Here is a 27,275-nt window from a genome sequence, read left to right as displayed (position 1 = left end):
AAGGCTTCGAGACTTGGGAGGCACGCCTCGGCATCCGCACTTCCGCCTTTGAGACCCTAGAACCCCATTCTCGTCCATCAACTGCCACATAATCATACGTCGTCCTCTCCCAGTACTTGCTTATCTATACCACCGCCGCTCATTTATATTGTGTTTCACTATGTATATGCGCATACGATAGCCATTCTGTTCATTGACGCGGCCTCCACCGGGAGCGAGTTGGCGAATTGCCCCCCCTAACCAGCCCTCGAGCAGCTGTCCCCGAGCGCTGCAGGGCACCCCACGACCCTGCAAATGGGTGACGAAAAGAACCTACATCTTTACGATGCCGTAGAAGATGCTCCGATTCCTACGTATGAAGAAGCGACATCTTCACGGACATTCTCGCGCCGCGGTCCACAAGAAGTTAGCGACGATGCTGAGAGACAGGGCCTCTTAGGAAACGATCTGGCAACGGATTCAGGATCACGGAGACGCAATGGATACTACCAACAGCCATCAGTTCAGTCCGTGAGCGATGAGGACGATAACAGCGACCTGGATAGTCTGGTTCGCGACAGCGAGGAAGGGGACTCGAGGCAGATCATGGAAGAGATGGAAATACTGGATCCGGAGTCGGCCGAGAGTGGAGGTGCAAGGCGTAATAGGCTCAGAGGCAGGTTCTCGAAGAGGTTCTATTCGATCACGGACACACTTTCTAGTTTCCACCTTCCAAAGTTACGATGGCCATCCATCAGCTTCGAATGGTTGACGTCCCGTCTGCCCTCGATACCGGAGGAATACCGACCGGGATGGGCTATACTTGCCCGCCTTTTTGGACTGGTAGTGATCATATCCTTGGTTTATTTACTGGTGGTCAGCGAGATCATGCCCATGGGCGGTGGCGGCTTCGGGCAGCCTTTTAATCCGGAATGGGTTCGACAGCAGGTACAACAGAATGTGGATCCTTGGCGGATACAAGAAAACCTTCAATACATCACTTCCTATGATCATGTTGGTGGAAGCGAGGGAAGTTTCTTCTTGGGACAGTGGATTGAAGGGAAATTCCAGGAATCGCATATGGATACCTTCACCCACGAGGAGTGAGTAGTGACTCGTAAAGTTCTTCTGTCGGATTGCTAAACTATCTACAGATTCTACGTGTATATGAATTTCCCGAAGAAAGGCGGACGCCGTGTAGCGATCGTTGAGCCAACGGAACTAGCCTGGGAGGCTAAGTTACAAGAAGGCTCGGCCTACAATCCACCAAAGTCTCAGACAGATAGTTTTCATGGGCTCTCAGCCTCCGGAAATGTTACGGGACCTCTTGTATATGTCAACTATGGGCACGAACAGGATTTCAAGACATTGAAAGACAAAGGCGTAGACGTGAAGGGCACGATTGCGCTCATACGTTATTATGGCACCCAGTCTGACCCAGCAACAAAAGTCAAAGCCGCACAAGATGCTGGTGTGGCCGGTGTACTTTTATATTCAGATCCAGCTGACGATGGCTTCGTACAAGGAAAAGTGTGGCCACATGGGAGATGGAGACCTGAAGACGGAGTTCAGAGAGGATCCGTTGCGCTTACCAACTGGATCGCCGGAGACCCTCTCACCCCTGGACAACCAAGCACAAAGGAGGCAAAGCGAATGTCGAAAGACAAAAATCCTGCATTGCCTACCATTCCCAGTCTGCCTCTTTCCTGGAGCGATGCGCAGAAGCTTCTCCAATCACTGAAAGAAGTCGGCGAAGAAGTGCCTGCCGATTGGAGAGGAGCTGTGCCAGATGTTGGAGACCAATGGTTCTCCGGCCACCCGGACCGATCTCCCAAGGTCAACCTGCAAAACTTCCAAGACGAGGTCGAACAACAGCTCATCCAAAATGTCTTTGGCTCCTTCATAGGTATCGAAGACAAGGCCAAGAAGATTATCATCGGTAATCATCGTGATTCTTGGTGTTTCGGTGCAGCAGACCCCGGAAGTGGCACGGCTGTCATGCTCGAAGTCGCTCGTGTTCTAGGAGAGCTTCGTGCTCAGGGTTGGCGTCCCCTGCGTACAATCGAGTTTGCATCCTGGGATGCCGAGGAGTACAATTTGATGGGGTCGACCGAACACGTCGAAGCGAACCTCGAAAATTTGCGCAAGGACGCAATTGCCTACATCAACGTCGATGTTGGGGTGACTGGCGAGAAGTTATGGGCAAATGGTTCACCCATTTTTCGACAAGCATGGGAGCGTGTATTAGATCGACTGGAAGATCCCCGACAAAACAAGACCCTCCGTGAACTATGGGATGCTGACAACCGTAGCCTTGGCAATTTGGGCGCAGACGGAGACTACCTCGCTTTTCAGGACATTGCTGGCTGCTCATCCATTGACTTTGGGTTTGCAGGCCCGGATCACGGCAACATGCATCACAGCTGTTATGAGACCTTTGATTGGGTTTCCAAGTACATTGATCCAGGCTTTGCTTATCATAACCTACTTGCTCAGATGTGGGCTTTGCTGATCCTCGAGCTTGCCCAAGAGCCAATCCTTCCCCTCAAGCTGACGCATTACACTGGCGCTCTGCAAAACGAAGCCAATGAATTGGTCGATTGGTCGAAGAAGCATGCTAGCGATTTCAAGCGCGAGAATTTCCAGCCTCTATTCGATGTTATAGCATCATCCACTGATCAGGCAAAGACCTTCCATGATTGGGAAGATTTCTGGTATGGTCAGGTTTACGGTACCGGCGGCTTCGAAAGCCCAAGTCTCACTGTGTCGAGAATGGCCCACAATAACAAGATGGCCGGACTAGAGACGTCGCTTTTGGATGTCCCTCGGGATATGAAGGACAAATCCGCCCATGGTGTAAGTTGTTTCTGGACTCAATACTCTCTCCAGTGAGGATAATGTACTAATTTCCGCAGCTACCTGGTCGTGACCAATTCCGGCACGTTATCTTCGGTCCCGACGTATCAGACTCCGGACAGAAGGGATCGGTATTCCCTTTTATACGAGACGCGCTACTGAAGAAGGACTGGGAACTTGCCAAGAAACAAGTACAGAAGACTGCAGCTCTTGTGAAGCATGCCTTCGAGCATATCAATCACGCACAGTGATAAGCTCCTAAATCATTTCTTGCATATTGTTTTATCATCAACATGGGTGGTGTCTTGGCGTTCGACCTATATCAAGCATGGGGACTTGGGTCATTTCTGTTCTATTTGACATTCAGGTTGTGAGCATAACTTACGCGTCAAGCGAGTTTCTATGATAAATAGTTAGATATGATTGGTGTCTAGCATGGAGGATGTTGCAGCGCCAAAGTCGCCTTCTTTCATTTATCAAATACACCAACACGGGTTTCTCTCCTAAGTGCCTATACTATTTCCATCTTCTAGACTTCCACTGAGTATAATTACTGGCCGCCACCAGCCTTGCCCCAGGCCTCGCGGACGAATTGCGCCCAAAAACCACTGGTCTCGGGATCACCTGGAGGAAAAATACTGCTCGCATAATAGCCCGCAATGCCCTGCTGTCGATTGGCAAACCATACACAATTGAAGGCTCCGCCCCAAGCCAAGGTACCTTTCGTCTTTCCCAATTCGCTGCTGTCCTCGGTGATCAGGAGTCCACCCAGGCCGTGGTTGACAGCAGACAACGGGACAGAGGAGGTTAACGGCCCCGTCAGAGGCGAGAACATGGGCACAGAACCTTGCAGAGCCTTGAGCGAGGGCGCCGACTGAAGCTGTGGCGCAAAAAGCTCATCCAACCACTTCGTCTCGAGCAACTTTGACGTTGGATTGATGATGTCTTGCAGGATCTTGACGAAGTTGGCTGTAGAAGACAGCAATGCCCCACCCCCAAGTTCAGCTCTCACAGGAACGGGAGGAACCTCCCTCAGCGCTTCCCCCTTCTTCGCCTTCGTGACCAACATCACCTTCTCCTTCCCTTCTAGTTCCCCTTCAAACCCAATCCGCTCGTCACATCCAAGGACATCGAAAACCTCTTTACGCAAGAACTGGCCAAGTCGTACGCCACTAACACGCTCAATCAGCAAGCCAGTCCAGTTCAAGCCTCCGCCATAGCTCCATCCTTCTCCCGGCTCGAAGAGCCCAGGCGTGCTGTTTCCCTCAACGACAGCGCCGGTAAGTGTCATGCACTGCTCCCCTCTTTCCTTCCTCCAGGCCATCAGCCGTGGATCAAGTATGTCGGCGCCACTTCCCGAGGTGTGCGAAAGCAGATGACGCAAAGTTATCGGATTCTGGCGCTTTTTGTACGTGAATGGCAGCTGGCCAGGGACACTCGTGAATATCTCTTGACTCCACATTTCTGGAAGATGCCGTTCGATGAGGGAGGCATCGTCTAGTGAGAGCTTGCCAGACTGCACCAGTCGTAAGGCTGCAATACTGGTGATAATTTTTGTTGCGCTGGCGAGTCGATAGATAGAGCCAACTGTGATGGGGATTGCATCTGGTTTGAGGCTGGTCTTGCCGGAGGAGTGAGAGATGACGATTTCACCCTGGCTGTTAACGGCGGTGACTACAATTCCCAATTGGGTAGGATTGCTTGAGGTCGTGGCCCCATCAACCGAGGCTGCTAACGAAGAAGACATTGTGATATATTGTGATAGATAAATCCCTAGTCCGCAACGGAATGACGGGGGTGCTATTGCATAACAAAAATAGAAGACAAGTCGATCGCAAATAGCAAAGTAGCGTAGGTCTGATCAATATTATTGAAGAACAGTGACATGTATTTGTATTGTTCAACCATCACACCACCCGATCAGTATTGCTGTTGAAAGCATGTTCAATGGTATTGAACCCTGAAAGCGAGGAATACGAAAGGCGGGAGATCGCAGGTCGGCGTGGTCAAACCACCGATTCCCGCTCCTTCGAAGTACACTTCTTGAACACCTGAACACTTGGACACTCAATATATAATGGGTACTGCATCAATTAACTTTGAAACGACGTGTCATTGGCGTAAGATAATACTTTCTAAAAGATTTCGGCGCCAATTAAAAGTATGTTTCGTGACCAAAAGATAACAGATTCATATGAAGTCTCAGACACAGAATTTCTCTTTGCAAGAATTCAGTACTAATTGCTATGGCAGGCGACTATGTTGTACAAAAGACTACTACATAGGATAGGAAAGAAAGTGTTAACAAGCCCACCCATTTTGTGTGTCCCAAATAGACGCGTTACCCTGTTACTGAGAAGGAAAAACTTCGCCTAGGGGTACGTTGGACCGCAACGAAAAGTTGACAGGCCCATGACTCATGATTACAACTAAAATCATTACCCCCCAGAGATCAAGTAGAAAAACCCAAAGTTGCAAGATGTAGAGCGTCAGTACAACGTTCGAGCAGCAGGCAAATTTGATAAAGAAGGGTATTCGTCCCAAAGAACCCTAATACGCTAGACTATGAAGGTCAATTGATACCGAAGGTTCATTCCGCTGATTAATTGTAATGAGCGTTAGGTTGCTGGGACAATCTGCTGCAATTAGCTTCTGGTCATATGAAAGCTAGAGGGGACAGTACCAATAACGGGCACGAGGCGGGTATCCTCCCTCCTCAAACCCTGGTCGGCCCCCGGGGCTTCGTGGGCGCCTTCCGGGAGAGGGTGGTCGCCCCTCATAAGGCCTACCACCGCCATGTCCATTGGCGTATGGGTCATCATAACGGCGCGGGGGTGGACCACGAGCGTCATAGGGATCTTCAGGGTAGCGAGCTCGAGGAGCGCCATATTCATCGACAGGCCGGCGTGGAGGAGAGCGGCCGTATCTCTCACGGTTGTCATAGTATTCACGGGGTGGGGACCGACGTCGGTAATCGTCACGGCGAGGGCTATAATCACGTGGAGGGCCACGGCGGTCATAGTAATCGGCATAAGGCGCTGGTGGGTAGCCACGGCGTCCACCTGGAGAGCGGGATCGGTACCTATCACGTCCTCTATCGTCGGGCCCAGCGCCGTAGGGAGCCCTAGGTTTGAATGGGGGAGGAGGAGGTGGGTCACTGACGTCCTGAGTGCACTGCACCTCTTGTCCCTTGAACTCGCAGCGGTCTAGTTTCTCGACGGCTGTCTTCAGATCCGCGGCAGTTTCATATTCAACGAATCTACACACATATTAGTACAGAAATTGCAAACATCTGTCAGTTGATCACTTACCCAGTGCCGTCACGTTCGCGGCCGACTTCGGAATAAACGACATCAAGGCCAGACTGGCGGGCAAAATCTTTCAAGTCCTATAGAAGCGATATTAAGCCGTGTCCAAAAGTCCAGTAACGCAGTGACAAGGGATATTGGGACGCGAAACAGAAGCCACAATCCAGGGAGCGGGAACATTGGCCCTAAGACGATACAGGGGAAATCCAAGATTCGGGGGTTCTAACCTGCCAGCTGGTCTCTACCGGAAGATTGCTGATTCTCATCCGAAACGGAGTACGACGAGGGCGTGGGGCCGCCCGCTCGTGGGGAGTAAAGTTCTCGTTACGGCGGGATCCGCGTGCGAATTGGACAATGAGCCGTTCGCCCATGAAGTCAGAGCCATCTTCTCTCTGGTTAGGCGCATGGTAATATATCACGGAGGTGCCAGGATGGGTTACGTACGGAAAGCTGCCGATAAGTTAGCCATGTTGAGTAAATTGCGAATAATGCATTCTTACCAGGAACAACGTCGCGGGCGTCCATGGCGTCTTTGTACTCAATGAAGCCAAAGCCGTTCATGAGCTTGATCTCGGTGATCTCGCCGGTTCCATGTGTCTGGAAATGGGCCTCTACGTCTGCCTTGGTGGCAGTGCGGGGAAGATTCCCAAGGTAAAGTCGGGTAGATGACACCTCAGTCATTGTGACGGCGGGGGATTGTCCTGAACGTGAGTGACCTAGCCTGGTACACGGAAGTGAGCGTGAGTCGCATAATCATAGGGCCTCAGATGAACGGAAGGAAGTCAATGCCAAACGGATGGGGAGAAGACATCCTGTCAGATGCCGATAGATGCCTGGGCAGCGCGGGTTCGCTGGGAAGGGCCTGTGAAGCAGCGCTTGATGTGTAATGTAGGGAACTTTTCAAGGGCCTTGGGGAAGAATCGCAACTGGGAGGCTAGATATCCTACAGGAGGGGTGACCGTACCGGAAGCGGAATGGATGGAGCGCAAGGCTTGCTTGGGTGAGAGCGCGTGTTATCCCAAGACGTCTCCTGGGTGAAGCTTTATATGACCTGACCCCGTAGCAAGGAGGGATGCGATGGAATAGAGATGCGAGATAAAGTGGACGGGCGTTCTGGGACACCCTTGGTAGAGGTTGGCGTTGGTGGGTAGAGCGAGTGTCGTGAGTTGGGGTGAGGCGAGGTTAAATCTGCAAAGAGGCGCTTGCCTCACTTAAGACAGTCACGTGGCCGCTTTCTAACTGGGCGTCGGCTCGAGGGGCGGACTTCAAGTGGGCGCAGCAACAGAAGCCCAGAGCCCTCTCCGAGCTCAGCCGGTCGCAACTCGTGAATGTGATGCCGCACAAAGTACGGAAGATGACCTAGCATTTGCCGTGTCAGATCTACCGGTACGAGGTGTGGTCATACAGGCACAAATTGTTAGCCTTACAATTTCCTCAAATCACCTCCTCACATGTGACGCTATAGCACATAACTACCACAGTATACTAATCCATATCCTTTACATGTCCATTGCCGATCATTACAGCCTTGCATCAGAGTACGTATAGTCCATCAAAACACATCATTCGTCTCACAGACCGTGAAATGAGGGATGCGACTTTGCGCTTTGTGAAGGGGCAGGCTAACAATACATGGGGCGGACATCATGGGACGGCAATGCTTATCAGTTACAAAGTACGCAATCCGAATGCTCCTCTTATAGGATAGAAGTATCTCTGAGAATGACGGTTCTTCTCGGGTAATACGATATACCAACCTAAAAAATGCGCTCTACGAGATTGGAGAGTAGAACTACTACTCTAAGGAACACTACTAAGTACTAATACATCACAATTTATGTAAAGCAAATCAGCAAGCATTCACAACCCTCCCAATGAAGACCTGGGCACAATAATGCAAGACGTTCGTTCATCCGAGCTACGATTGGTCAGGGTTGTCACGTGTGCAATAATGTTATTTATCTCCCTTCACACTGTTCTCAATGCAATATTTTGGAAACAATAGGATTGATTGATTGGTTTTACTAGAATAAATGAATGCGTGCCTTCTTTCATCCTAATATATTAGATACAATGACGAGACAACATATCTCATGAAGAATCCCATCCTTGAGACAAGTAACTCGCTGATTGATCGTGATGTATCTAGGATCACACCAGTCGGCACAATCTTCCAACAACTTATCATCCTTAACAAGGAGGGGAGATGCGGGTAGTATTCGTCCCCTAAGCAAAATCTTTGGCAATGTTTGCATCGAACTCTGCCTCGCTGAGCTGCCTCAAACCCACCAGATCATTGTCCACACGATCGAAGTGCACTTTGATCTTACCAGCAAACATCTGTGCTCTCAGAAGAGCTATGATATTCGGAAATTCGGGCGCAGCAGTCGCCAACGCTTTTCGTCTCTCAAATTCGGTGTCCACGTCGTCGATATCTGTCAACGTCCACTGACTTTTGGGGGCACCATGCTTCTCAGCAAGGCCAAAGAGGTACTTCTGAGTGACAACGAATTCATGCACATAGATGTTCCGATTCTTCGTTGCGTCCGCGTTTTTCAGTGCACCACTGATGGCCTTTCCAACTCCAGCCACGCTGGTAGTGCTGATAGGAATGACGTCGCCTCCTTTCCAGGCCTCTGCAGTTTTCTTTGCCCAATCGATGACAAACCCGAATCGAACGAGGTACTCGGTGAATGCACCGACGACAAACACCGTGTATTCGATCAAGCCGGCTTCTGACTTGGATTTGAGGTAGTTTTGGACGTCAACCATTGGTACGTAATGGGGAAGTGTTTCAGCGGCCGGATCCGTCGACGAGGACGAATAATCAGCTGGGATGAAACGCTTGACCCCGGCTTTGATCGCAGCATCGATCATAGATTTCTGCACAAATATTCCCGCTCCACTGACAGTTGATACAACAACGTCCTGACCGCGGAAAGCGGCCTCAAGGCTATCGGCAGAGTTGTAGTCGACCACGACACGTTTGACGCCGTCAGGAAGACTTTCACTGCTCTCGGAGCGCCCAAGAACGGTTACATTGAAGCCAGCATTAGAGAGAGCAAGAACAACCGCTGAGCCCAAGAGCCCTTTCTGTATCTATAGTTAGTGTACTGGACCAAGCTGTATCAAGACAGCGCGCAGAACTTACACCGGCAACTGCAACGTTCTTGTAGTTCGCCATTTGAATGTCTATACCGCTGAGAATGCAGGTATATGAATAATGAATAGGAATATGAAGATATGATCGTGTGTGAACTTCTTGATATATTATTTTAAATTTACGTGGGTGAGGTGTTCAATTTATATACCGTGGACACTCTTGACGATCCGCACGGTTTGAATTGCGTGCCCATAAGAAAGCAATACATTGGTAGGCTCAAGAGTCAAATTCACACCAAAAAGTCACCATTCCTCGGAGATTGATCCTCTACTCTCCATAATTTTCAATAAACACGGATTTATATTATCGAGCTGCTTGTGGTCGAATTTGTCCGCTGACATATCTCTAGACAGTTCTGATAAACTGGTGTTTATACATCCGCACATCCGCTATGGTTATGTCACTTCTGATTGGTCAGATGGCCGCAAGCGGACAACGGATGTATAATAGCCGTACCCTCGACCCCTATGATTTAGTAGTGAACACTGCATTCCGTCCGTTGTGATGTGGACCGAGAGAATCCGCATTAAAAATTTACCCCGATGAACTCTGATACTACGAGAAATCGTGTCTCTGTAAGCCCACCAGCGGAGCGCGGTGGAAGGGCCCGCATCCGAGTCACAAATGTAAAGTCAAGATCTCCTCCTCCTCTACACCCAGTAACTCGGTATGTAGGCCTGCAAGCAATGTCAGCAACTAAAGAGGCGTTGCGACGGCCTGAAGCCTTCTTGTCAACATTGTTTGAAACTCAACAAACCCTGTGAATACGTCGAGCGGAGAGGCCGAGGAGTTGCAAAACGGTAAGGTCTATTGAAACGGACCGGGTCTCTACAATTACTGATTTCTCCCAGCAAAAATGACATGACTATGCTGGAGGAGCGATTGATGAGGATAGAAGCATCTTTGAAGGAGCAAAGCACCGAAGAGATACCTGCACTGGATGAAGCGGCAACACAATTAGATCACCACTCCATAGTTGATCAGGCTGCTCCATCGGGTCCGCAAAGTGAGTGCCTGAATAACTCAAGCATAATAGTCATCGTATTTGACGTCCTGGCAGTTCATCCATTCATCCAAACTACGAATAGTCACCTTGAACGAGTTAGTCCAGCGCCCGCGAGTGCCTCGGAGGGTGACAGCAATGCGATTCCACTCGACCAAAATTTACCGTCCTCAGGGAGTGGTCCGTCGAACAGCATCCAGATCTTCTCAACTTTTGCAACAGAAGTCCACAACAACGTCCAAAAGTCCCGCAGAGATTTAGACAGAGGCCCGTTCCAGTGGAAAATATTCGCTCAACTTCCCGTTAAACTGCTGGTCTTGGACCTGATACTACAAGCGATGCCTTCTCTACCATTACAAAGCATATTATATCCACGAGATTTACTTCAAAATCTGCCTTGCAATCCGCCTGGCCTCACTACAGATGGATCAAACGAGTTCTCATCGGTTCCTGAGTGGGCTTTAACAAATTCTCTCTTTGCTAATGCGATGAGACTAAAAACGGCTCTGGGTTCACTCAAGGGTTTATCCCCAATGATCTGGGGCTACTTCAAAAATGCATTTTCTGTCTTCCCAGAACTTGTCATCCATACCTCAGAACTGCCTGCTTGTGAGGCTCTAGTCTCTATGGCTATGTTCATGCACGGAACTGCTGACGTACGCGTCGCATTGCAGCTTACTGCCGCTGCGACTAATCTGGCATATTGTTTGGATCTCCGTAGTATGTGTCTAGACTCTGACGTTGGTGAGAACGAAGTCGAACGCTACAGGCGATTATTTTGGACAACTTACCTTCTCAACGCGGACATACTACATAAGTACGATGTACCCTCGCCCGTACACAGCGAAAAGATGCTCCCCCCGCTACCACAAGAAGTCGACATTGGCGACGGACTGCCTGGCTACTACAGAAAACTAGCGGAGATTAGTATCATACAATGTCGCCTTGATAATGCATTATCAGCGAGCCGATCTCTGGGACAAACCAACGGCGGAGTGCTAGAGACTGCCAGATCCGTGCTCAACGACCTTCAAGGATGGAGGAAAAGTCTCCCAGACCATCTTCAGCATTCAAACGTTATACAAGAGCATGACTTTGCGGTTTCGGTCATGGTATTACATATGAAATACTTCAGCTGTGCGATCAAGGTATACACACATATATCCCGAGGCGCACTATTCGGTTTTCCAGCTCTGGAAGATATTACCAGCAACACGCCTGGACAAAACACCTCAAATACAAGATTATCGTTCGACATGGTTATGGCGCGCAATGCCGCCTTGGAAACCATGAACCTATTTCAACTACTGTCTCTGCAGCCGTTCGCGCAGATCTGGTCCGTATTCCTCCCTCTGTCTAGTCATTGTGAACCTATGCTCATTTCTTCTTAAGGGAACTGCTATGTTACCCGCTTGCCGCTACCTTGTTGCTACTGTCATGTATACTATCTAATCCAGAAGCGCCCGAATCAAAGAACGACGTTGCATCGATTAGATCCTTCATAGAGTTTTTGGGAAAGCTGTGTAGAAATGGTAATGACTTGCTCAGGGCACTGAATGGATGCATCGACTTTCTCAAACTGGCAACATACGCTATTGAACATTGCGAGATCGATGAGCATCCTACAGGGTATGAAGAAATGTTCACTCAGGATGAGGTGGAACAAAAGATAGAGGTGAGTATCAATTAGTCTCTTCTCCCGTCATTACAATCACCTCTATGCACAGACTGACGTGAGATATCTAGTTACTCCGCGATAGATTAGGAAAGGTGGTAGATTTCATGCATCTTGCGCAAGGTTTGTTAAGCAATGTTCCTAAATTGCGTCGGGAAATCGTGCTCATTTTCTCGGGCGTGGTTGATGTGGAGTCAGTGGATGGCGAGTATGGGGCTTTTGTACCCGAGGTGCTCAAGTCAAGTACTCATAACTTCACGTTTGCAGCCTGATGCCGTACTATAACATTAGGATAACACGGGTCCTTCCAGCTTGTTTAATATCATTCTTAAAGATCTCACGTCACAGTTACTTGTAGTTAATACAATAAGCTGTATAATGATGTCGCGGTGCTTGTCGCTTTTGCTTTAACCATCGTTGTTAACGACTTATTTCGCAACCTCGGCTAATGTACATTCCCTGTCGTTTTCGAACTGGTATCACCGATAAACTCCAAAAATTGCACAAGGTTTTATATGGACAAATATCCCACCATACTATCGATTCATCATGTTAGCACATACTTGGGTCCCTCGCCGCCCTGTGGTGTCGCCCAGTTGATATCCTGGTCGGGAACTTTGATATCACATGTCTTGCAGTGAACGCAACTAGGGAAAATGTTAGACAGAGCAAACCTTATCAAAGTGCACAAACATTCAACACTTACTTCTGCGCATTGATCTGGAAGCGGACTCCCAGTTCTTTAGTCTCGTCCTCGACGTACTCGTAGACGCCTGCAGGGCAGAATCGGTTCTCAACTCCCTTGTACTTTGGCCACTCCATCTCCGCATGCTTGTCCCAGTCCTTGACCTGAAGATGAACGGGTTGGTCCTCTTCGTGATTCGTCCCGCTTCGGCTGACGCTCGTGAGGATGTCGAAGCTGATCTTTCCATCAGGCTTGGGGTACTCGATCTTCTTGCATTGGTCTGCTGGCTTCGTGGCTGCATGGTCGGGTTTTCCGTGCTTTAACGTCCAGGGTGCTTTGCCTCGGAAAAGATAGGCCTCAAGTCCTGAATAAAGAACACCACCGTACAGTCCCAATTTGGTGTGGAATGATGGTCGCATGTTGCGGACTTGCTTGAGCTCGGACCAGATCGAGGAATTCCTCAGCTTGTCCTCGTAATCGTAGAGGAAGACAGTACCGCCATCGGTATTGGCCTGGAGAGCATCCCAGGTTGCTTCGGCGGCAAGCATACCTGACCTCATGGCAGTGTGAGTGCCCTTGATCTTGGGCAGGTTGATGAATCCGGCCGTGTCACCTATGAGGGCACCACCGGGGAATGCGACCTTCGGTATCGATTGGAATCCTCCCTCGATCAGGGTTCGAGCGCCGTAGGAGATGCATTTGCCGCCCTCTAGGTAGTTCTTATATAATGGGTGGTGCTTCATCTTCTGGAATTCGCCATAAGGAGCGAGCCAGGGGTTTGGGTAATCCAGACCAACGACGAGACCAATACTGACCATGTTGTCACCAAAGTGATACATCCAGCCACCACCATAAGTATCCGATGGCAGTGGGTAGCCCATCGAATGTACAATGAGGCCTGGTTCGAACTTCTCCGGTTGAATCTCCCATATCTCCTTGATGCCCAATCCGTAGGTTTGATGTGAACTGTCTCGCCTCAAATCGTACTTCTTGATGACCTGCTTTGACAAGCTACCATGGCAACCCTCGGCAAGTAATGTCACCTTGGCGTGAAACTCCATCCCTCTCTCGAAGGAATCTTTGGGCGTGCCATCTCTAGCAACTCCCAAGTCATTGGTAGCTACGCCCCGGACAACACCTTCGTGGTTGTAAAGAATCTCTGAAGCTGCGAACCCGGGGTATATTTCCACTCCGATTTCCTCCGCGCGCTCCCCAAGCCACTTTACCAGCTGATTCAGACTCAGGATGTAGTTGCCATGGTTGTTCATCTGCGGTGGCTTTGGAAGAGGGATGGAGCTGTTCTTGGTAAGGAATTTCATCTTGTCGACCTTGGCTGGGGTCGTGTGCTCGAATCGGTCGGGATTGTCCTCCGAGTTCCAGTCCGGAAGAAGCTCATTGAGGGCACCGGGCTCCATAACATTTCCAGATACGATGTGGTCGCCCAATTCTCCCGCCTTTTCGAGCAACAAGACACGAAAGTCTTCGTTGCCAGCCTCATTGGCTAATTGTTTGAGCTTGATCGCGGCAGCGAGACCGGAGGGGCCCCCACCAACAATGCACACATCAACCTCGTCACTCTCGCGTTCCTGTTGTCGAGGGTCGAATGCATCGTCCACATCCGCCAGGCGCCGTCGTGCCGTCGACGATATCGTCCTCCTTTGTCCGGCAATTCGTAAGGCAGGATGGTAGGCTTGCAACGGATTGCGACAAGACTTTGGAACGCGGGCGAGGATTCGAGATGAAGCGATTCGGTGGGATTGTGGGGTCGAGACCACTCGTCGCAACAGCGACGTTGGAATTGATCTGGAAGCCATTATGTGGGAACGGGCTCGAGGGCGAGAGCAAAGTCGCGGGCGAAGGCGAGCATTTGGGTTATCTTCACAAGCTCGGTAGGAAGCAATTCGATGACGCTGCGCCAATGAATTTTTGGGGGCAACCCGAGGCTAAAGCGGAAAAACATGGCTTTAGACAAACAGCGGCTCTATCATTGGCCAACTCGATGACTCGCCCCTAACTTTGCACATGCGAGCATTTCGGAAATGTCGAGATGGGTTTACATAGAATAAAGGAACATTGCTGAGTGGAATTATGCTCCGTAGTTATGGAATTGAGGCAGATGATGGCAAAAGACGGAAATTTGTCTGCTCATGGCCAAATGCGTGCCTATGGTAAATAATCGGGTACGTCCTCGTCTCATTCCGACCAGATCATCTATCGTGCAGAAGAACGAGGATTCCATAGCCGTCACTCTTGTTAAAAAAAACCAAGATGCAAAGATGCCGTATGTTCCTGTCAAGTGATCGAACAATAATGCAAAAGATCTTGAACATTTCATGTTATAAAGATCCCTCGCGTATCCCTCCGAGGCCGTTGCTCCTATGTACATACTGCTGACTTGTTCCACTGTAGGCAAATGGGCCACAAGGCAAGTAAGCAAGCAGGTAGATAGTACGTAGATATTCGTCGGACTAACAGTTACCTGCATGAATCGGTCTTCTCCAGAATGGAAGACTCAGGACGCGAGCAATGATAATGTGCTTACTGTACCACACATTCCTGTTTGTATCAAGCCGCAACGGCGCAACCCCAATGATACCAGGGGGACGAAAGGGAGACTTAACCGAAAAACGGGCCGTAGGAAGCTGTCCCGGACATCCTTCCACCGGCTCACGCCAGTCAAAGTTGTCAAAGTTGTCATACTTGTAACTACAAACGGACAATCGCGGTATCATACTCATGACATGTGCATACATGTACATGTACTGTATATGCAGTTACGGATAATGTGCGTGCGCTCACGAGAGAGAATGAACGAATCACTCGCCGCCGCATCGTTTGCCATGGCCATGGCTTCATCTTTGATACCCACCCATAACAAGGAGAAATATACCGCGGCTCCTCCTCATCGGCAATGCTTTTTTATTTCTCATCTTTCTCTATTTTTACATTTGCATGGCGTTTAATGAAAGGAAAACGATAGCTCCACTCGCCCACTTGTCTGTCGCCGAGTTCTCTCCACCTTGTTCCCCAGAGCACGCTGGCACGACAGATCAATACCCCAACTGTTGAGAGCGAGCTAGGTAGGCACTCTTGCAATACCACTTCGGCTTGCTCTCGTCCCGAATGAGAGGCGTGAATTGAAACTGCGCGAACTCCGCCTTCATGATGCCTTAAGGATCATAATAGGCCCGATCGATGGTAAGAGACTTGAGAGGGCCCGGAGCAGTGTGGTGTTCTTGGAAAGTGAGTGTTCGTCATGGGTGTCTCTGAAACGAGACAAGCTTCAGGTACCTTGCACCAGATGCCTGCGAGCCTCAGTCAGACTCAGTAACTGAACCCAAGTCTCAACCCCAGTGCGTTTGATTTAAGCTTCTTTTTAGCTCCCACCTACCCCGGTCCACCTGCAACACCGTCTCTAACATCAGACGTTGTGACAGGAGTCGCGAACCTCCCATCCATATTGGCCAACGCAGGCATTGACTCGCGTCATCGATCTGCGCAAAATCGCTTTCATGCGTTTGATTTGTCCGTTTACTACATCCTGGTCCCAACCCTCCAGCTTCGAGGCCTCAGTCGAACAGACTCAGGCTCCACAGGCGAACCAAGCTTTTCGTCCCTGTGAGAGAGTTGTGGGGCATCTCGATGTCTTCCTCTCGAAAGCCTGGCAGCCTCAGGGTTGTCTCCAACACCAAACGTAAGATAGACAGAGACACGGGATGGCAACGAAAACAACTCCCCATTTTGCGCCCTTGTGCAGTGCACACATCCCTGAGGTTTGGCTTTCTGTTCCAAAACTTCCAATAATAGTGGTCATAGTAGATCCGTATAAATCTGCTGTGAATCCCCGTTGAGTTATGGTCCTGCACGCTTTCAGCTCTTCCAGTTTCTTCAGTCCTAAGTTCGTTCTTTGGTGCTGGGCACTACCTCTCTATTCTATTCTTTTCTTCGTAAAGAGCTGAGCTCAATTCTTACTTTCCCTAACATTTGACTTGCTCTCCTCTTGGTCCTTTCATTTCAAAACTTTGTGTATCGATTCAGTTGAATTTTCACAGTTGTCAACATGAAGACCGCATACCCGCTCCTCACACTCCTTTCCACAGCGCTAGTCGCTGCTGCCCCAGCTCCATTCGTCAAGCCGGGACCCGTTGTCACCGCCGGTACTGAGAATGTCGTCATCCCAAATACTAATTTCGGTCGACGGGGAGAGGCGATTGCGGATTTCAGCAAGAGGGCCGTTGAGCTTCGAGATGCTCTCCTGATCGCACGTAACGGCCAGGGCAAGGGCAATAACCAAGAAGCCCAAGCCCAAGCCCAGCAGAACAACAACGACGATGATAATGACGACGACGAAGAGCAGGGCCAAGGACAGGGGCAGAAGGCCAATGGTGAGTGAGCGTTTGCATTAAGAATCTTCATAGACTAACAAGCACCAAGCCCAGAATGCCAACTTGGAGGAACAGCTCGCACAGCAGAACCAGGAAGGTGTGCAGCTCGCTGAGCAGGTGCAGGAGGGTGAACAAAACCAACAGGCTCAGGAGGGCGAACAGAACCAGCAAGCCCAACAGGGCAAGCAAAAGAAAGGAAAGGGCAACAATCAAGAGAGTAAGCGCTTCATGCTCCCGTTACACCTACTTTTGTTGACAATAAGAAAGACCAGAACAACAATGCCGAACAGAATGCACAGCTTGTGGGAGCAGAGGATCCTAACGCTGTTCAGGACCCTAATGCTGTCGCCGACCCCAACGCCGTAGCCGATCCCAATGCTAAGCAGGATCCAAACGCCGTAGCCGATCCCAATGCTAAGCAGGATCCAAACGCCGTAGCCGATCCCAATGCTAAGCAGGATCCGAATGCTGTAGCCGATCCAAACGCCGTGGCAGACCCCAATGCTGCTGCTGGCGAGGATCTTGCTGCTCAAGCTAGTATGTCATGCCATCCCTCGGAAAATGATATCATGCTAACATGTTTGCAGAGCAAGAAAAGCAGGCAGCTGATGAAAATGTCCAGCAGGCTAAGCAACAGCTCAAACAGGCTAGTAAGTGCTTGTACACTCAGACCGTGTTGTCAGACATTAACCATGCCATAGAGGAAGCACAGAAAGCAGCCGCTGAGAAGGAGAAGCAGGCTACCCAGGCTGGTTCGCAATACCTTGGTTCAGACATTCACAAACAAGACACTGACGAATCTAGTTGAGCAAGGAAAGAAACAACAACAGCAGGCCGCCGAAGAGCAGGCTAAGCAACAGCAACAGGCGGCTGAAGAGGAGAAGAAGAAGCAAGAGCAGCAGGCTCAACTCGAAGCTGGAAAGAACGCTACAGAGATTGCTCCACCAGCTGCTGCCAATGCCACTGAGCCAGAGGTTGGTGGTAACCAGGGTAATGAGCTTGCCAACGGAGAAAAGGGACAGGGCAAGGGCAAGGGCAAGAATGCCGGCGAGAACCAGAACGCAGAAGAGAACCAGAACCAGAACCAGAATGAGAACCAACAGGGCAACGGCAACGGCAACGGAGGAATCCTTTCCGGTCTTCTCGGAGGCATTCTCGGCGGTAACAACCAAGAGGGCGCAGGAAAAGCTGGCGGCAACGCTCTTGGAGGACTTGCCAATGCCAATCCTCTTGGTGATGTACTTGGTGGAGCGGGTGGTCTTGCCAATGGAAACTTGGCCAACTTGCTGAACCGCAACCAACGAAAGCGTGACAGAATGGTCCGCCGATCGCTCTCCCGTCGCGATGCTGATGCTCTAAACAATGCCGTGGCTGTTTAGTTGTATACAGTATGACTATTGGAATTCATTGCCGCCAAAGCAATCAAACACTCTTTTTTACGGTATATCTATTTCTCGGAGGTCATGTTGGGCTTTTGGCAACCCGATAGTTGGCTTGTCAGCACTAGCGAACGGGATGGAAGATAAATTCTATTATATAAAATAAAGCAACAAGCACATTAAGCCAGTCGAGCTGGTACATACGAATATATGATAATTTCCATATCCAACATTTTTGTTTTATTGATGGTACAGTATAATGCAAGATAGTGGAAAGGTTGGCGAATTCTGATTGCAGTCTAGCCTGGAACATGAAGGATTTCATATTCGCGACTCACCAGCCCAGGCGTCGTCATTCTGTAATATTTCAGGCACGTCTGTTCAAACGATCGGAAAACGTTTTAAACCTTAGGTGCCGCGGAATCTGAGACGTCACGTTCCACTCAATTGGTAGACTCAACCCGCCACTTTCTTCAAACATGCATCTCGAAGCGCGCCGACAAGAGGCATCATCTTTACTTTCTATCACTCCGAAAGAGGATTGTAGCATGTTAGAATTGTTATCAAAAGCCGGCATATGCAATCCCAACCTTTGGTGGAGGTGAGACTTAGTAAAGGTATATGTATGAGTTATCCACCCAATCTTTCCTAATAAGGCATAAACATATCTCAATTGCGATCGACTACACGATCAAAGCAAGTTACTTGCTAATACCGCATTATCATCCATGGTCTTGAGGTAAACAACGCCAAGGTTGCATGATTCTTACGAACTCTCCCGTAACCTGTCATCGTATAAAATGGACCTTCCAATGGAATGGCTCCGTCTAAACGCCAAACCTTTTGCCAGTATGTACCCAAAGCGCGAGTTTTAACATTGAGCTGATGAAATCGCCTAAATTGCTACGTTTGATTCAATATAACTACTGGAATACTTACTGTGTAGATATCATGTCACATATGAGAAACATGCATAGAAGTGGTCCACCCCCGATAGAGAAGTATTGTGCAAGTACCTAAGTATGCAAGAGCAACCGAAGAGCGACATAGTCAGCGACAAAGGAAGAGGCGCTGCTTGTCACATGGTCTGTCTTCTCAATTTGATCAACGTGACCTTCATCCCAAATCATGACTTCCCGACTGGACGGACGCTCGTGCCAAATTTCTCAGTTTATCACTGTATTGGGACTCGCCGCACAGGCCAATTCATTCACTCATTATGTTGAGTGGCTGCCTATTCGAATTCAACCTTTACCCGAAGGAGTGGGACACTACTTAGGAACGTCCACCGGAGCGAAGTTTTTGGGGAATAAATACAATCACTTGCATTTTCTCAACTTCAACAATGGCACAACCACCAACTGCAGAGCTGTCTGACTTTGTAGGACTGAAGTGGGTACGACCTACGATCTGGGGCGCAGAACCGCGTTGGACTATCGAGCTTGACAATCAAGCAATCCTAAGCACCATTCGAGATGCACTCAACCTGGTCTACCCTTGCGAGATCGAGTTCCTTGCTTCCGGTGCTATGAACAAAGTCTTCGTCGTCAAATCCGCCGACAGAGAGCTTGTGGCAAGAGTCACCTTGCCAGTGGACCCCAAATGGAAAACTATGTGCGAGGTTGCCAGTCTGAAATGGGTTTCGCAGCATACCGATTTGCCAGTCCCCGAAGTTTTCGCCTTCCAGGCGGACCGAATGAGTGCCATCGGGTTCGAATGGATTGCTATGACTAAGTAAGATGCCTGGGAAGCCACTGGGAGACGTATGGCGCGATCTCAGTTTCGAAGCTAGAAGAGGAGTTGTCCGTCAACTGGCCACGTTCTGTGCCGCTTGCTTCCAACATCAATTCACGAAAATCGGAGGCCTTTCACTGGCAGAAGGAAAGTCAGCTACTTCGACTCGGCCCTCGAAGGGGGACGGAGACGATCAGTCCTCGCTACCTGGAGCATCTGGGACTGTCTTCGAAGTTGGGCGTATTGTATCGATGGGATTCTTCTGGGAAGATCGCATTCACCAGAATGTAAACCGAGGACCTTTCTCTACTAGCAAGGAGTGGCTATCAGCCAAGTTAGATCTAGTGCACATTGAATGCTCTCGACATATCGAACGCATCCGTGCAAAGGCAAAGGGCACGAATGAAGAGAAGAACAGTCCTGCAGATGTTTGTTCACGAGACCAGACTGTAGAGGGTATCGAAGGCGAACATGTACCGACGGAGAGGTTCAAAGTCGGAAATGAGCACGAAATCCAATTCGGAGAATACAAACGTATGAAGATCGAGGATGACGAAGTCAACGAAAACGATACTGCCAACAGTAACATCGAAGCTATGCCGAGCACAGAAAATGAAAAGTTGCAATCGAAGAATGAGATCGTAGCTGGGAAGATATACGAAACTGGCGACCAAAGTGACGGCAATGACGACGACGATGACGGCGATGACGACGATGACGAAGATGATCTTGAGGATTTGGAAGAAACCGAGAGCATCATCTCGCGATTGCGATCACTCATGGACGATTTCTTCCCAGCGAATGAAACGAATACCGAGCCTACAATGCTATTCCATGAAGATCTATCATTTCATAATGCACTTGTCAGTGAAGAGGGCCATCTAACAGCTGTCGTGGACTGGGAATGCATCTCACTATCTCCTATATGGCTTGCTTGCCAATACCCTCTACTTCTCCACTCCCATGACAGCGAAAAGCAGCCCGACAAGAACATTTACCGGAAGGATGAGAACGGCGATGTAGACGAGCTCTATTGGGAACACCTGACTAACTGGGAGCTCACGCAGCTCCGACGATATTTCCTTGAGGAGATGAAAGTGCTAGCCCCCGGATGGGTCGAAGTCTTTCAATCGAGCGAACGACTGAGAGATTTTTTCTTGGCGGTCGAGACATGCGATGACTACATATACATGAGTCACATCGTCACCTGGCTAAACGATCTGGAGTCGGGAGACACTGGTTTCAAGGGACTGCGGGAAAGAGTCGATACCTGGGCTGATTGATGCTTCCAGAAATGATTCTTGGTCAGCAAGCAGCGGCCCAAGCATGGTACAATAAGACGATCATGAACCAGTACAAATCAAGTAGCTGGGAAATGCATACATTCATCCCTTATGCATCTTTCCATTAGCTATCCTAGTTATGTCGATAGATTCGAAATATTTGTAGAGATAACGAGGACCAGATGAGAGATATGAAAACCAAGTGATCACGCGTGAACTGATTCGCAAGCAGCTTTCTCATTCCTCTTGCAGTCCCACTTTTGCTCTTGCTCGATCGCCCATGATCGTATAGATATCCGCGGCGAGCTCGGGCGTTTCATCCAACTGCTTCTTGAAGTCTCCGAAGTGTGCACAGACATACTCAAAAAAGTGGTCAGCGATGAACGTACTCAGCATTGCCTTCATGTCCCTGTGCGCTCGAGAGGGCTCTCCGGAGGTTTCCCAAACCCTTGCAGCGAAGAACAGCACAATCTCCAAGCCCACGTCGCTCCAGGGGGCGGTCTGAGGCAACTTTGCCACGATGTGGTCGAGCAATTCCTCGATTCCGATCTCCTCACCTGCAGTCCACGCTCCAGCACACTCGGCGAAACATCTCGCCTTTTCCTCCTCACTGCCGATTTGGCGGAGCCCGAATTCCTTGTTGTACATGAAATCGGCAACGAATTCGAATTCGTCGGGCTGGACCCTGCATAGAGATGGTCGGTCGTATATCCAGCCTTTTCCGTTCTTCCTTACGATGCTATCTCCCTGGATCGCGCTACAGAAGCCATTGTCACGAACCACGTGGAGTGGGATGTAGAACGGCTTTCGGTTCGGGCCAACTGGGAATTTAACGAACTCCGGATCATCGTCCCTGCGAAGTGATAGGTTAGGTATCGAGGATATTCATATTTCAATGAATCTTACATCTCGTTGAACTGCTCTGACCTGACTGTGTACCCAGCTCTAACCTCGTTGTATGAAGTGCTAGCAGAATCGGCTGTGCCGGTCCTCAGTTGTAAACTATGTGAGGCATTAATGTCATCCTTCTCATTGCCACTTGGAAATCCCCCCCTTCTCTTCGAGGATTCTCCTCTACTTGTACTGGAAGGGTACAGGCAGTTATCCGACGAGAAGCTCCGGTCGTAGGAGCGTTTGAGAGGTACGAGATCTTTTCCACCATCCCGTACCGACATCGTCCATATTGAAGAGGGAGTCGCCGAGTCTCCAATGACAGTCCTTCCTTTGCCCTTGAGATCCTGGACTGGTGGGGCCTCTATGAGCCTCTGATCGGTACGATGATCCGCGTGAGCAGTGTCAGTGTCTGGAGGCAATTCCTCGTCGTAGCGATTCTCGATGAGGATCCTCCAGAACACCATTTCAAGCCCATCGGCGACCCCATTTATCATAGTCAGAAATGCTTCGCGTAGTCCGGGGTATTTGCAAGCGTCCTCATCGGTCCAGGTCTGAGAGCGAAATGGCGACAGTTCGTCATCATTTACCCACCGTCTACAGCAGTCAGAACGAAGAAGTGAGTATATTCATTCTATGTACTTACATGTCGTTCTTGTGCAGTAACAAGATTGGAACCTCGAGCATCTCGCTTCTATAGTTTCGGATAGTGCTGGGAATGTCCTGGTATCCAATTACCACGGCGGGCCATCCTGGCCGGCCGGGCTTGTATGGTTGGTGAATTACGTACGTCCCTCGGCGATATGATAATGTGGACATCTCAAAACGAGTACTGTCCTGGCTTGGGGACTCGGGTCTTCGAGGTGATATGGCTTAGGTCTGTAGTAAAGAATGAACAAAGGGTCGATGATCTCTGGTAAGTAGAACCTATATTGGTTCGTCAATAAGAACTGTGAGTTAAGACCATAAATATTAGTATTAGAGAAGCTTTAGGTCATGCTGGAGATGGGAAGGCAAGCCACTTGCGTCCATATATTCGAGAATGACTGAGGATAGAGAAGAATGGAGAGTTTGAGGTTGTTAGTTGAGTTGACACTTTCATAGGTATGACGTGCTTGGCCCTTTCTCGAGGTCAATAGTGATCAAATGAGATTGTCCAGAGTCAGATTGATAGATCTTATTTGTTGAAGACGTTGTTCTTCGACATATGTGATAACTGCTCCGGATTTCATGGTTCGAGTGTGGAGAAGAAGAGGTGAAGCTGAACGAAGTATTCTATAATTGACGGTGTACAACGCTAGCGGGATAATCTCACCGCTAGAAACAAGAAGATCAGTCATTTTGTTGCATATTTCACCTATAGCAAGATGTCATTGAGGTTCTCGTTATTCGCGAAGTCTATATAACCAAAATGGTCGACAGCTTAGTCATCGAAGACGGAGGTCCGACGCGCAGCCAATCACCAAATTCAAGAACATCTGGCATCAACACCTCAAGCTTATCCCAGCAAGCCAACTCCAACAACAATTGACCTCAACCACGCGCCGCAAAAGGTCAGCGGCTTTCAAGACTGCTAAAATTCACACCGAGCAGTGGTTATAAAAAACCAAAAAGGTTCACACGACCCTCCACTTCTAAACCCTTCACGACACACGCATTCTCGCTCCCGCCCCGGTGTTCCTCCTCCTACCTCCCCCCTCCGAACCAGTCTACAACACCAGCAATGCTCGGCCTCGCAAATCTCCAGCCGCGGCAACTCGCCGCGCAAATACTAAACTTCGCACTCGTTCTCTCAACAGCGTTCATGCTATGGAAGGGTCTCTCCGTCGTCACGGACTCGCCGTCGCCAATCGTGGTCGTACTTTCGGGCTCGATGGAGCCAGCTTTCCAGAGAGGCGATTTGTTGTTCCTCTGGAACAGGGGACAGGACACACAGGTCGGAGAGATTGTTGTGTATAATGTCAAGGGGAAGAACATCCCCATCGTGCACAGGGTGGTGCGGAGGTTCGGCGGAGGGTAAGCTATTTCTCTATAATTATTGGAGGACATGACTATGGCACCGGGGACTCGCTCGCAGGTTTCGTGGAAGGCAGGATACAATGCTAATTCTGGGACAGTGAAACTCCCCTCCAGCTCCTCACCAAGGGTGACAACAACTTGGCCGACGACACCGAGCTCTACGCTCGCGGCCAATCGTTCCTCAACCGCAAAGAAGATGTTATCGGGAGTGTCGTGGGATTCGTCCCATTCGTGGGATACGTGACTATTCTCCTCAGTGAGAACCCATGGCTCAAGCAAGTCATGCTGGGAATAATGGGTCTGATGGTGGTGTTACAACGGGAATAATAGGCACGATTGATTTTGGTGTGATATTGTAGCTATATGGCAAGAAGGGTCAGGTCCAATAAGATTAGGATTCCAGGAAGGAAATCAATTTCGCCTACTTAGGAGCACTGTGACGGTAGAAGACCAAGGTCTATGCATACATACGTACGTCTTATTAAAGAGGGAGATCCGGCGTGCATTCAGTTCAAGCGTTCAGCAGGCAGGAGAAGAAAAATCTAGCCATTGAAGTCCAAAACAGATACACCGCCCATACCAATTGTCAGATGCTGGAGTAGTGAGCTATATGTACTAAGCAAGTCGTGTAAGTGAAGGTTGAATCGCTCACTCATTAGCCTCATTCCGTACGGACATCATCGAAGTTAACAACGGCATCAACATTACGAAGAGTACAATAATCGAATGAACGAATTCATTAACATTCCCACCCATTCTTTCAAACCCGCGCTATATCAAGCAATGCCTGCCAGCCCTTTTGCTCAACCTCCAACCAAAAACAGTAGGTACGTACGAGTACGTACCTACCCGACTCTCTCTCATTCACTACGAAAAACCCAACCAAAAAAACTAAAACAAAAGAAAAAGAAAAAAGAAACAATGCATCGTGGGAGATTCGAACTCCCGTCACTGCCTGTCTACTTATACGCTGCCATAAATGGGACGATGGGAAGGCAGGATGCTAACCACTGCACCAACGATGCTTTTGTTTCACTTTTTTCCTGCTCTTTGTTTGATGGGTGATTGGCTTGTATTCTGGTATATATATGATGACTGTTATGAAGAGAAGGTATGGAGAGGGGGGAGTTGGGTGATGTTGTGAGTCTGCGATGCGGTGATAGGGCGATGCAATGAGGAAGTGATTTGTGTTGGACTGAACGGACCTCGCGGTGGAAAGGTACGTCTGAGGGTGTATGTGACTTCCCAGTGAAGGTGGAGTATTTGCTGGAGTGATTGACGCCCAGACACGGCAGAGTCAACAGTAGAAGTTAAAGAGTTGGAGTGGTGAGGTCTCCGAGTCAAGATGATTGCAGCGGCATACTGGGTTAGCCGCTCATACATACTTCATCCAAGTGCATCAGGAAGAGTACCTGACAGATAGTTTCAATGGCTACGCCGGCTTCCCGACGTCAGAATGGAATGAGCATCACTCAAGCACAACAAACAGTCAAGGTAAAAAGCGGATCTTTCATACCGTTGTTAAAACTAGTGTACACAAGTCATGAGATCGTGATGCCTTCACGTCTGCAGCGCGACGGACGCCTGAAGCATCAGTGACTGATAGATGACTTGACCCATTGCCGCACTGCAACATGCAGAGCAGTTCGTGGGGTATAGCCGCCTATTCACATCATGTAATTGACCTTTCTGAACCTAGCCGATAAAGAGATGATAAGAAAGCATATAAACGCAAAGAGAATAATTCCGCTTCGCATCTTAGGACCATTGCACCATGACCACCACCGGGATGCATCCAAGATGAACTGGTTCAGCCCGACCTAGCATTGAACGTCGCGCCTGTGGAGATAAACGAGGACTTGCAAATGAATTTGATCAAATGCTTAGTCGGACTCGTCGTCGTCCTCAGCGCCAGCCTGACTGTTGTTAATAACAATCCGAGCGTGGAGTAATTGGGAAGAATTTACCTGGTAGGCGGCCTTCTCCTCCTCGTAACGCTTCTTGTCGGTAGCAGCCTTGGCCTCATAAGGAGTACGCTGCTTCTCGGAGAGAGCCTTCCACCTCTCACCAAGCATCTTGCCAACCTCGCCTGGAAGATGTTAGCTCAATCATTCAGAGGGAGAACTGGAGCAAGTGACACTTACCGAACTTGATGCCGGGGTTCTCCTCACGGACCTTCTCGCGCTGCTCGTTGGCGAAGAACATGTAGGCGGAGAGACCACGCTTGGGTGCGTTGGGATCTGGCACGGTTAGCATTTGATGGAACCTGGTAGAAATGACACGACTCACCCTTCTTCTTCTTGCCGCCGTCGGCCTTGCCCTTCTTGCCACGGGTCTTGGACTCTGCTTTAGGCATGATTAAGGTAGAGGATTGAGCTGTGAAGATAGCAATGTTAGTCAGTGAGTTCACGCGAAGGTTTCAAAGTAAACACGGTTGGACAGGTGGACAACTCGCGGAACTGAATCCCGAAATGAAGCGATCGGAATAGATTCAGCCAGGCGATGATGACGGATGCAACGTGGTTTCGCGGAGTGGACCATAGTGAGGACGCGACACGTTGTTGTTGTTGTTGTGTAGAATGGTCGCGTCCATAGCTAAGGAAGGTTGCTCAGGTGCTTTGCGCGCGTTGGGCGCATTCTATCGCAAACCACGAGGGACGGTCGTGAAGATGCGCAAACATGGATTCTGAGAGAGAAATGACTTACCTGAAAGATTGCAGAATAGCGAAAACTGAAGTTGTGGATTTCAAGTCTGAATGGAGAGTCAGTGTTGTGCTGGTAGAGTAGCAGGCGCGAGGGCAACGGCGACGAGGTTTGAAAGGACGCGATGACGCGCAGAAAGTTGAAGAAACAAGACAGAAGAAGGGTCAATGGAGCTAGGAAAGAGGTAAAAACGCGAGGAAAAAGAGGAAGTG

General features: G+C 49.4%; 12 protein-coding genes and 1 non-coding gene across 13 annotated transcripts; 5 read left to right on the top strand and 8 right to left on the bottom strand.

Annotated features, from left to right (window-relative positions):
- Nucleotides 1–35: 35 nt before the first annotated feature.
- On the top strand, nt 36–3,345 carry BU24DRAFT_422498 (N-acetylated-alpha-linked acidic dipeptidase 2). Its single transcript, XM_033528000.1, has 3 exons — nt 36–1,082; nt 1,134–2,835; nt 2,895–3,345. The coding sequence occupies exons 1-3, from the start codon at nt 295–297 to the stop codon at nt 3,084–3,086; spliced, it is 2,682 nt and encodes an 893-aa protein (XP_033384495.1). The 5' UTR covers nt 36–294; the 3' UTR covers nt 3,087–3,345.
- BU24DRAFT_422497 (beta-lactamase/transpeptidase-like protein) lies at nt 3,216–4,775 on the bottom strand. The gene has a single exon (XM_033527999.1). The coding sequence runs from the start codon at nt 4,580–4,582 to the stop codon at nt 3,386–3,388; it is 1,197 nt and encodes a 398-aa protein (XP_033384494.1). The 5' UTR covers nt 4,583–4,775; the 3' UTR covers nt 3,216–3,385.
- Nucleotides 4,776–5,004: 229 nt separating this feature from the next.
- Nucleotides 5,005–6,990, bottom strand: BU24DRAFT_194900 (uncharacterized protein). The gene is made up of 5 exons (XM_033521746.1): nt 6,644–6,990; nt 6,588–6,593; nt 6,371–6,528; nt 6,147–6,223; nt 5,005–6,094 (listed from the first exon to the last, which is right to left on the bottom strand). Exons 1-5 carry the CDS (start codon nt 6,822–6,824, stop codon nt 5,503–5,505), a joined length of 1,014 nt encoding a protein of 337 aa, XP_033384493.1. The 5' UTR covers nt 6,825–6,990; the 3' UTR covers nt 5,005–5,502.
- A 1,379-nt stretch (nt 6,991–8,369) lies between these two features.
- Nucleotides 8,370–9,327, bottom strand: BU24DRAFT_480814 (NAD(P)-binding protein; the record flags this gene model as incomplete). The annotated part of the gene is made up of 2 exons (XM_033533141.1): nt 8,370–9,236; nt 9,295–9,327. 2 exons carry the CDS (start codon nt 9,325–9,327, stop codon nt 8,370–8,372), a joined length of 900 nt encoding a protein of 299 aa, XP_033384492.1.
- Nucleotides 9,328–9,800: 473 nt separating this feature from the next.
- Nucleotides 9,801–12,471, top strand: BU24DRAFT_194872 (uncharacterized protein). The gene is made up of 6 exons (XM_033521745.1): nt 9,801–9,932; nt 9,982–10,106; nt 10,158–10,312; nt 10,367–11,645; nt 11,702–11,984; nt 12,056–12,471. The coding sequence occupies exons 1-6, from the start codon at nt 9,849–9,851 to the stop codon at nt 12,254–12,256; spliced, it is 2,127 nt and encodes a 708-aa protein (XP_033384491.1). The 5' UTR covers nt 9,801–9,848; the 3' UTR covers nt 12,257–12,471.
- Nucleotides 12,308–14,580, bottom strand: BU24DRAFT_450740 (uncharacterized protein). The gene is made up of 2 exons (XM_033531048.1): nt 12,691–14,580; nt 12,308–12,631 (listed from the first exon to the last, which is right to left on the bottom strand). The coding sequence occupies exons 1-2, from the start codon at nt 14,481–14,483 to the stop codon at nt 12,532–12,534; spliced, it is 1,893 nt and encodes a 630-aa protein (XP_033384490.1). The 5' UTR covers nt 14,484–14,580; the 3' UTR covers nt 12,308–12,531.
- A 39-nt stretch (nt 14,581–14,619) lies between these two features.
- On the bottom strand, nt 14,620–15,292 carry BU24DRAFT_194854 (uncharacterized protein). The gene has a single exon (XM_033521744.1). It carries the CDS (start codon nt 15,152–15,154, stop codon nt 14,756–14,758), a length of 399 nt encoding a protein of 132 aa, XP_033384489.1. The 5' UTR covers nt 15,155–15,292; the 3' UTR covers nt 14,620–14,755.
- A 1,218-nt stretch (nt 15,293–16,510) lies between these two features.
- Nucleotides 16,511–18,495, top strand: BU24DRAFT_194837 (uncharacterized protein). The gene is made up of 6 exons (XM_033521743.1): nt 16,511–17,054; nt 17,104–17,271; nt 17,322–17,591; nt 17,642–17,704; nt 17,756–17,806; nt 17,859–18,495. Exons 1-6 carry the CDS (start codon nt 16,730–16,732, stop codon nt 18,431–18,433), a joined length of 1,452 nt encoding a protein of 483 aa, XP_033384488.1. The 5' UTR covers nt 16,511–16,729; the 3' UTR covers nt 18,434–18,495.
- A 1,283-nt stretch (nt 18,496–19,778) lies between these two features.
- On the top strand, nt 19,779–21,581 carry BU24DRAFT_480812 (uncharacterized protein; the record flags this gene model as incomplete). The annotated part of the gene is made up of 2 exons (XM_033533140.1): nt 19,779–20,105; nt 20,173–21,581. The coding sequence occupies 2 exons, from the start codon at nt 19,779–19,781 to the stop codon at nt 21,448–21,450; spliced, it is 1,605 nt and encodes a 534-aa protein (XP_033384487.1). The 3' UTR covers nt 21,451–21,581.
- Nucleotides 21,582–21,687: 106 nt separating this feature from the next.
- BU24DRAFT_462338 (uncharacterized protein) lies at nt 21,688–23,160 on the bottom strand (the record flags this gene model as incomplete). The annotated part of the gene is made up of 3 exons (XM_033531992.1): nt 21,688–22,303; nt 22,357–22,938; nt 22,988–23,160. The coding sequence occupies 3 exons, from the start codon at nt 23,158–23,160 to the stop codon at nt 21,688–21,690; spliced, it is 1,371 nt and encodes a 456-aa protein (XP_033384486.1).
- A 669-nt stretch (nt 23,161–23,829) lies between these two features.
- On the top strand, nt 23,830–24,925 carry BU24DRAFT_422492 (signal peptidase complex catalytic subunit sec11). Its single transcript, XM_033527998.1, has 2 exons — nt 23,830–24,357; nt 24,459–24,925. Exons 1-2 carry the CDS (start codon nt 24,065–24,067, stop codon nt 24,685–24,687), a joined length of 522 nt encoding a protein of 173 aa, XP_033384485.1. The 5' UTR covers nt 23,830–24,064; the 3' UTR covers nt 24,688–24,925.
- A 357-nt stretch (nt 24,926–25,282) lies between these two features.
- On the bottom strand, nt 25,283–25,385 carry BU24DRAFT_t39. Its single transcript has one exon. It is a non-coding gene; the product is annotated as a tRNA-Gly (tRNA).
- A 481-nt stretch (nt 25,386–25,866) lies between these two features.
- On the bottom strand, nt 25,867–27,112 carry BU24DRAFT_422491 (uncharacterized protein). The gene is made up of 5 exons (XM_033527997.1): nt 27,067–27,112; nt 26,650–26,736; nt 26,505–26,600; nt 26,328–26,449; nt 25,867–26,276 (listed from the first exon to the last, which is right to left on the bottom strand). Exons 2-5 carry the CDS (start codon nt 26,714–26,716, stop codon nt 26,244–26,246), a joined length of 318 nt encoding a protein of 105 aa, XP_033384484.1. The 5' UTR covers nt 26,717–26,736; nt 27,067–27,112; the 3' UTR covers nt 25,867–26,243.
- Between the last annotated feature and the right edge of the window lie 163 nt (nt 27,113–27,275).

This window comes from Aaosphaeria arxii (assembly GCF_010015735.1).
Source record: "Aaosphaeria arxii CBS 175.79 unplaced genomic scaffold BU24scaffold_4, whole genome shotgun sequence".
Classification (NCBI taxonomy): domain Eukaryota; kingdom Fungi; phylum Ascomycota; class Dothideomycetes; order Pleosporales; genus Aaosphaeria; species Aaosphaeria arxii.
This window is presented reverse-complemented; position numbering and strand designations above follow the sequence as displayed.

Bases quoted from the DNA above. Each gene is read 5' to 3' on its own strand.
- BU24DRAFT_422498 (XM_033528000.1), top strand. From the start codon at position 295: ATGGGTGACGAAAAGAACCTACATCTTTACGATGCCGTAGAAGATGCT. The intron at 1,083-1,133 runs GTGAGTAGTGAC...AACTATCTACAG, and splicing joins GATACCTTCACCCACGAGGA to ATTCTACGTGTATATGAATT. The intron at 2,836-2,894 runs GTAAGTTGTTTC...TAATTTCCGCAG, and splicing joins AGGACAAATCCGCCCATGGT to CTACCTGGTCGTGACCAATT.
- BU24DRAFT_422497 (XM_033527999.1), bottom strand. From the start codon at position 4,582: ATGTCTTCTTCGTTAGCAGCCTCGGTTGATGGGGCCACGACCTCAAGC.
- BU24DRAFT_194900 (XM_033521746.1), bottom strand. From the start codon at position 6,824: ATGACTGAGGTGTCATCTACCCGACTTTACCTTGGGAATCTTCCCCGC. The intron at 6,224-6,370 runs GTTAGAACCCCC...TCGCTTCTATAG, and splicing joins CGGTAGAGACCAGCTGGCAG to GACTTGAAAGATTTTGCCCG. The intron at 6,095-6,146 runs GTAAGTGATCAA...ATATGTGTGTAG, and splicing joins CGCGAACGTGACGGCACTGG to ATTCGTTGAATATGAAACTG.
- BU24DRAFT_194872 (XM_033521745.1), top strand. From the start codon at position 9,849: ATGAACTCTGATACTACGAGAAATCGTGTCTCTGTAAGCCCACCAGCG. The intron at 10,313-10,366 runs GTGAGTGCCTGA...ACGTCCTGGCAG, and splicing joins TGCTCCATCGGGTCCGCAAA to TTCATCCATTCATCCAAACT. The intron at 11,985-12,055 runs GTGAGTATCAAT...TGAGATATCTAG, and splicing joins AGGTGGAACAAAAGATAGAG to TTACTCCGCGATAGATTAGG.
- BU24DRAFT_450740 (XM_033531048.1), bottom strand. From the start codon at position 14,483: ATGGCTTCCAGATCAATTCCAACGTCGCTGTTGCGACGAGTGGTCTCG. The intron at 12,632-12,690 runs GTAAGTGTTGAA...CATTTTCCCTAG, and splicing joins TTCCAGATCAATGCGCAGAA to TTGCGTTCACTGCAAGACAT.
- BU24DRAFT_194854 (XM_033521744.1), bottom strand. From the start codon at position 15,154: ATGCAGGTAACTGTTAGTCCGACGAATATCTACGTACTATCTACCTGC.
- BU24DRAFT_194837 (XM_033521743.1), top strand. From the start codon at position 16,730: ATGAAGACCGCATACCCGCTCCTCACACTCCTTTCCACAGCGCTAGTC. The intron at 17,055-17,103 runs GTGAGTGAGCGT...ACAAGCACCAAG, and splicing joins ACAGGGGCAGAAGGCCAATG to CCCAGAATGCCAACTTGGAG. The intron at 17,807-17,858 runs GTTCGCAATACC...TGACGAATCTAG, and splicing joins GAAGCAGGCTACCCAGGCTG to TTGAGCAAGGAAAGAAACAA.
- BU24DRAFT_422492 (XM_033527998.1), top strand. From the start codon at position 24,065: ATGCTCGGCCTCGCAAATCTCCAGCCGCGGCAACTCGCCGCGCAAATA. The intron at 24,358-24,458 runs GTAAGCTATTTC...ATTCTGGGACAG, and splicing joins GTGCGGAGGTTCGGCGGAGG to TGAAACTCCCCTCCAGCTCC.
- BU24DRAFT_422491 (XM_033527997.1), bottom strand. From the start codon at position 26,716: ATGCCTAAAGCAGAGTCCAAGACCCGTGGCAAGAAGGGCAAGGCCGAC. The intron at 26,601-26,649 runs GTGAGTCGTGTC...TAACCGTGCCAG, and splicing joins CGGCGGCAAGAAGAAGAAGG to ATCCCAACGCACCCAAGCGT. The intron at 26,450-26,504 runs GTAAGTGTCACT...AACATCTTCCAG, and splicing joins GAACCCCGGCATCAAGTTCG to GCGAGGTTGGCAAGATGCTT.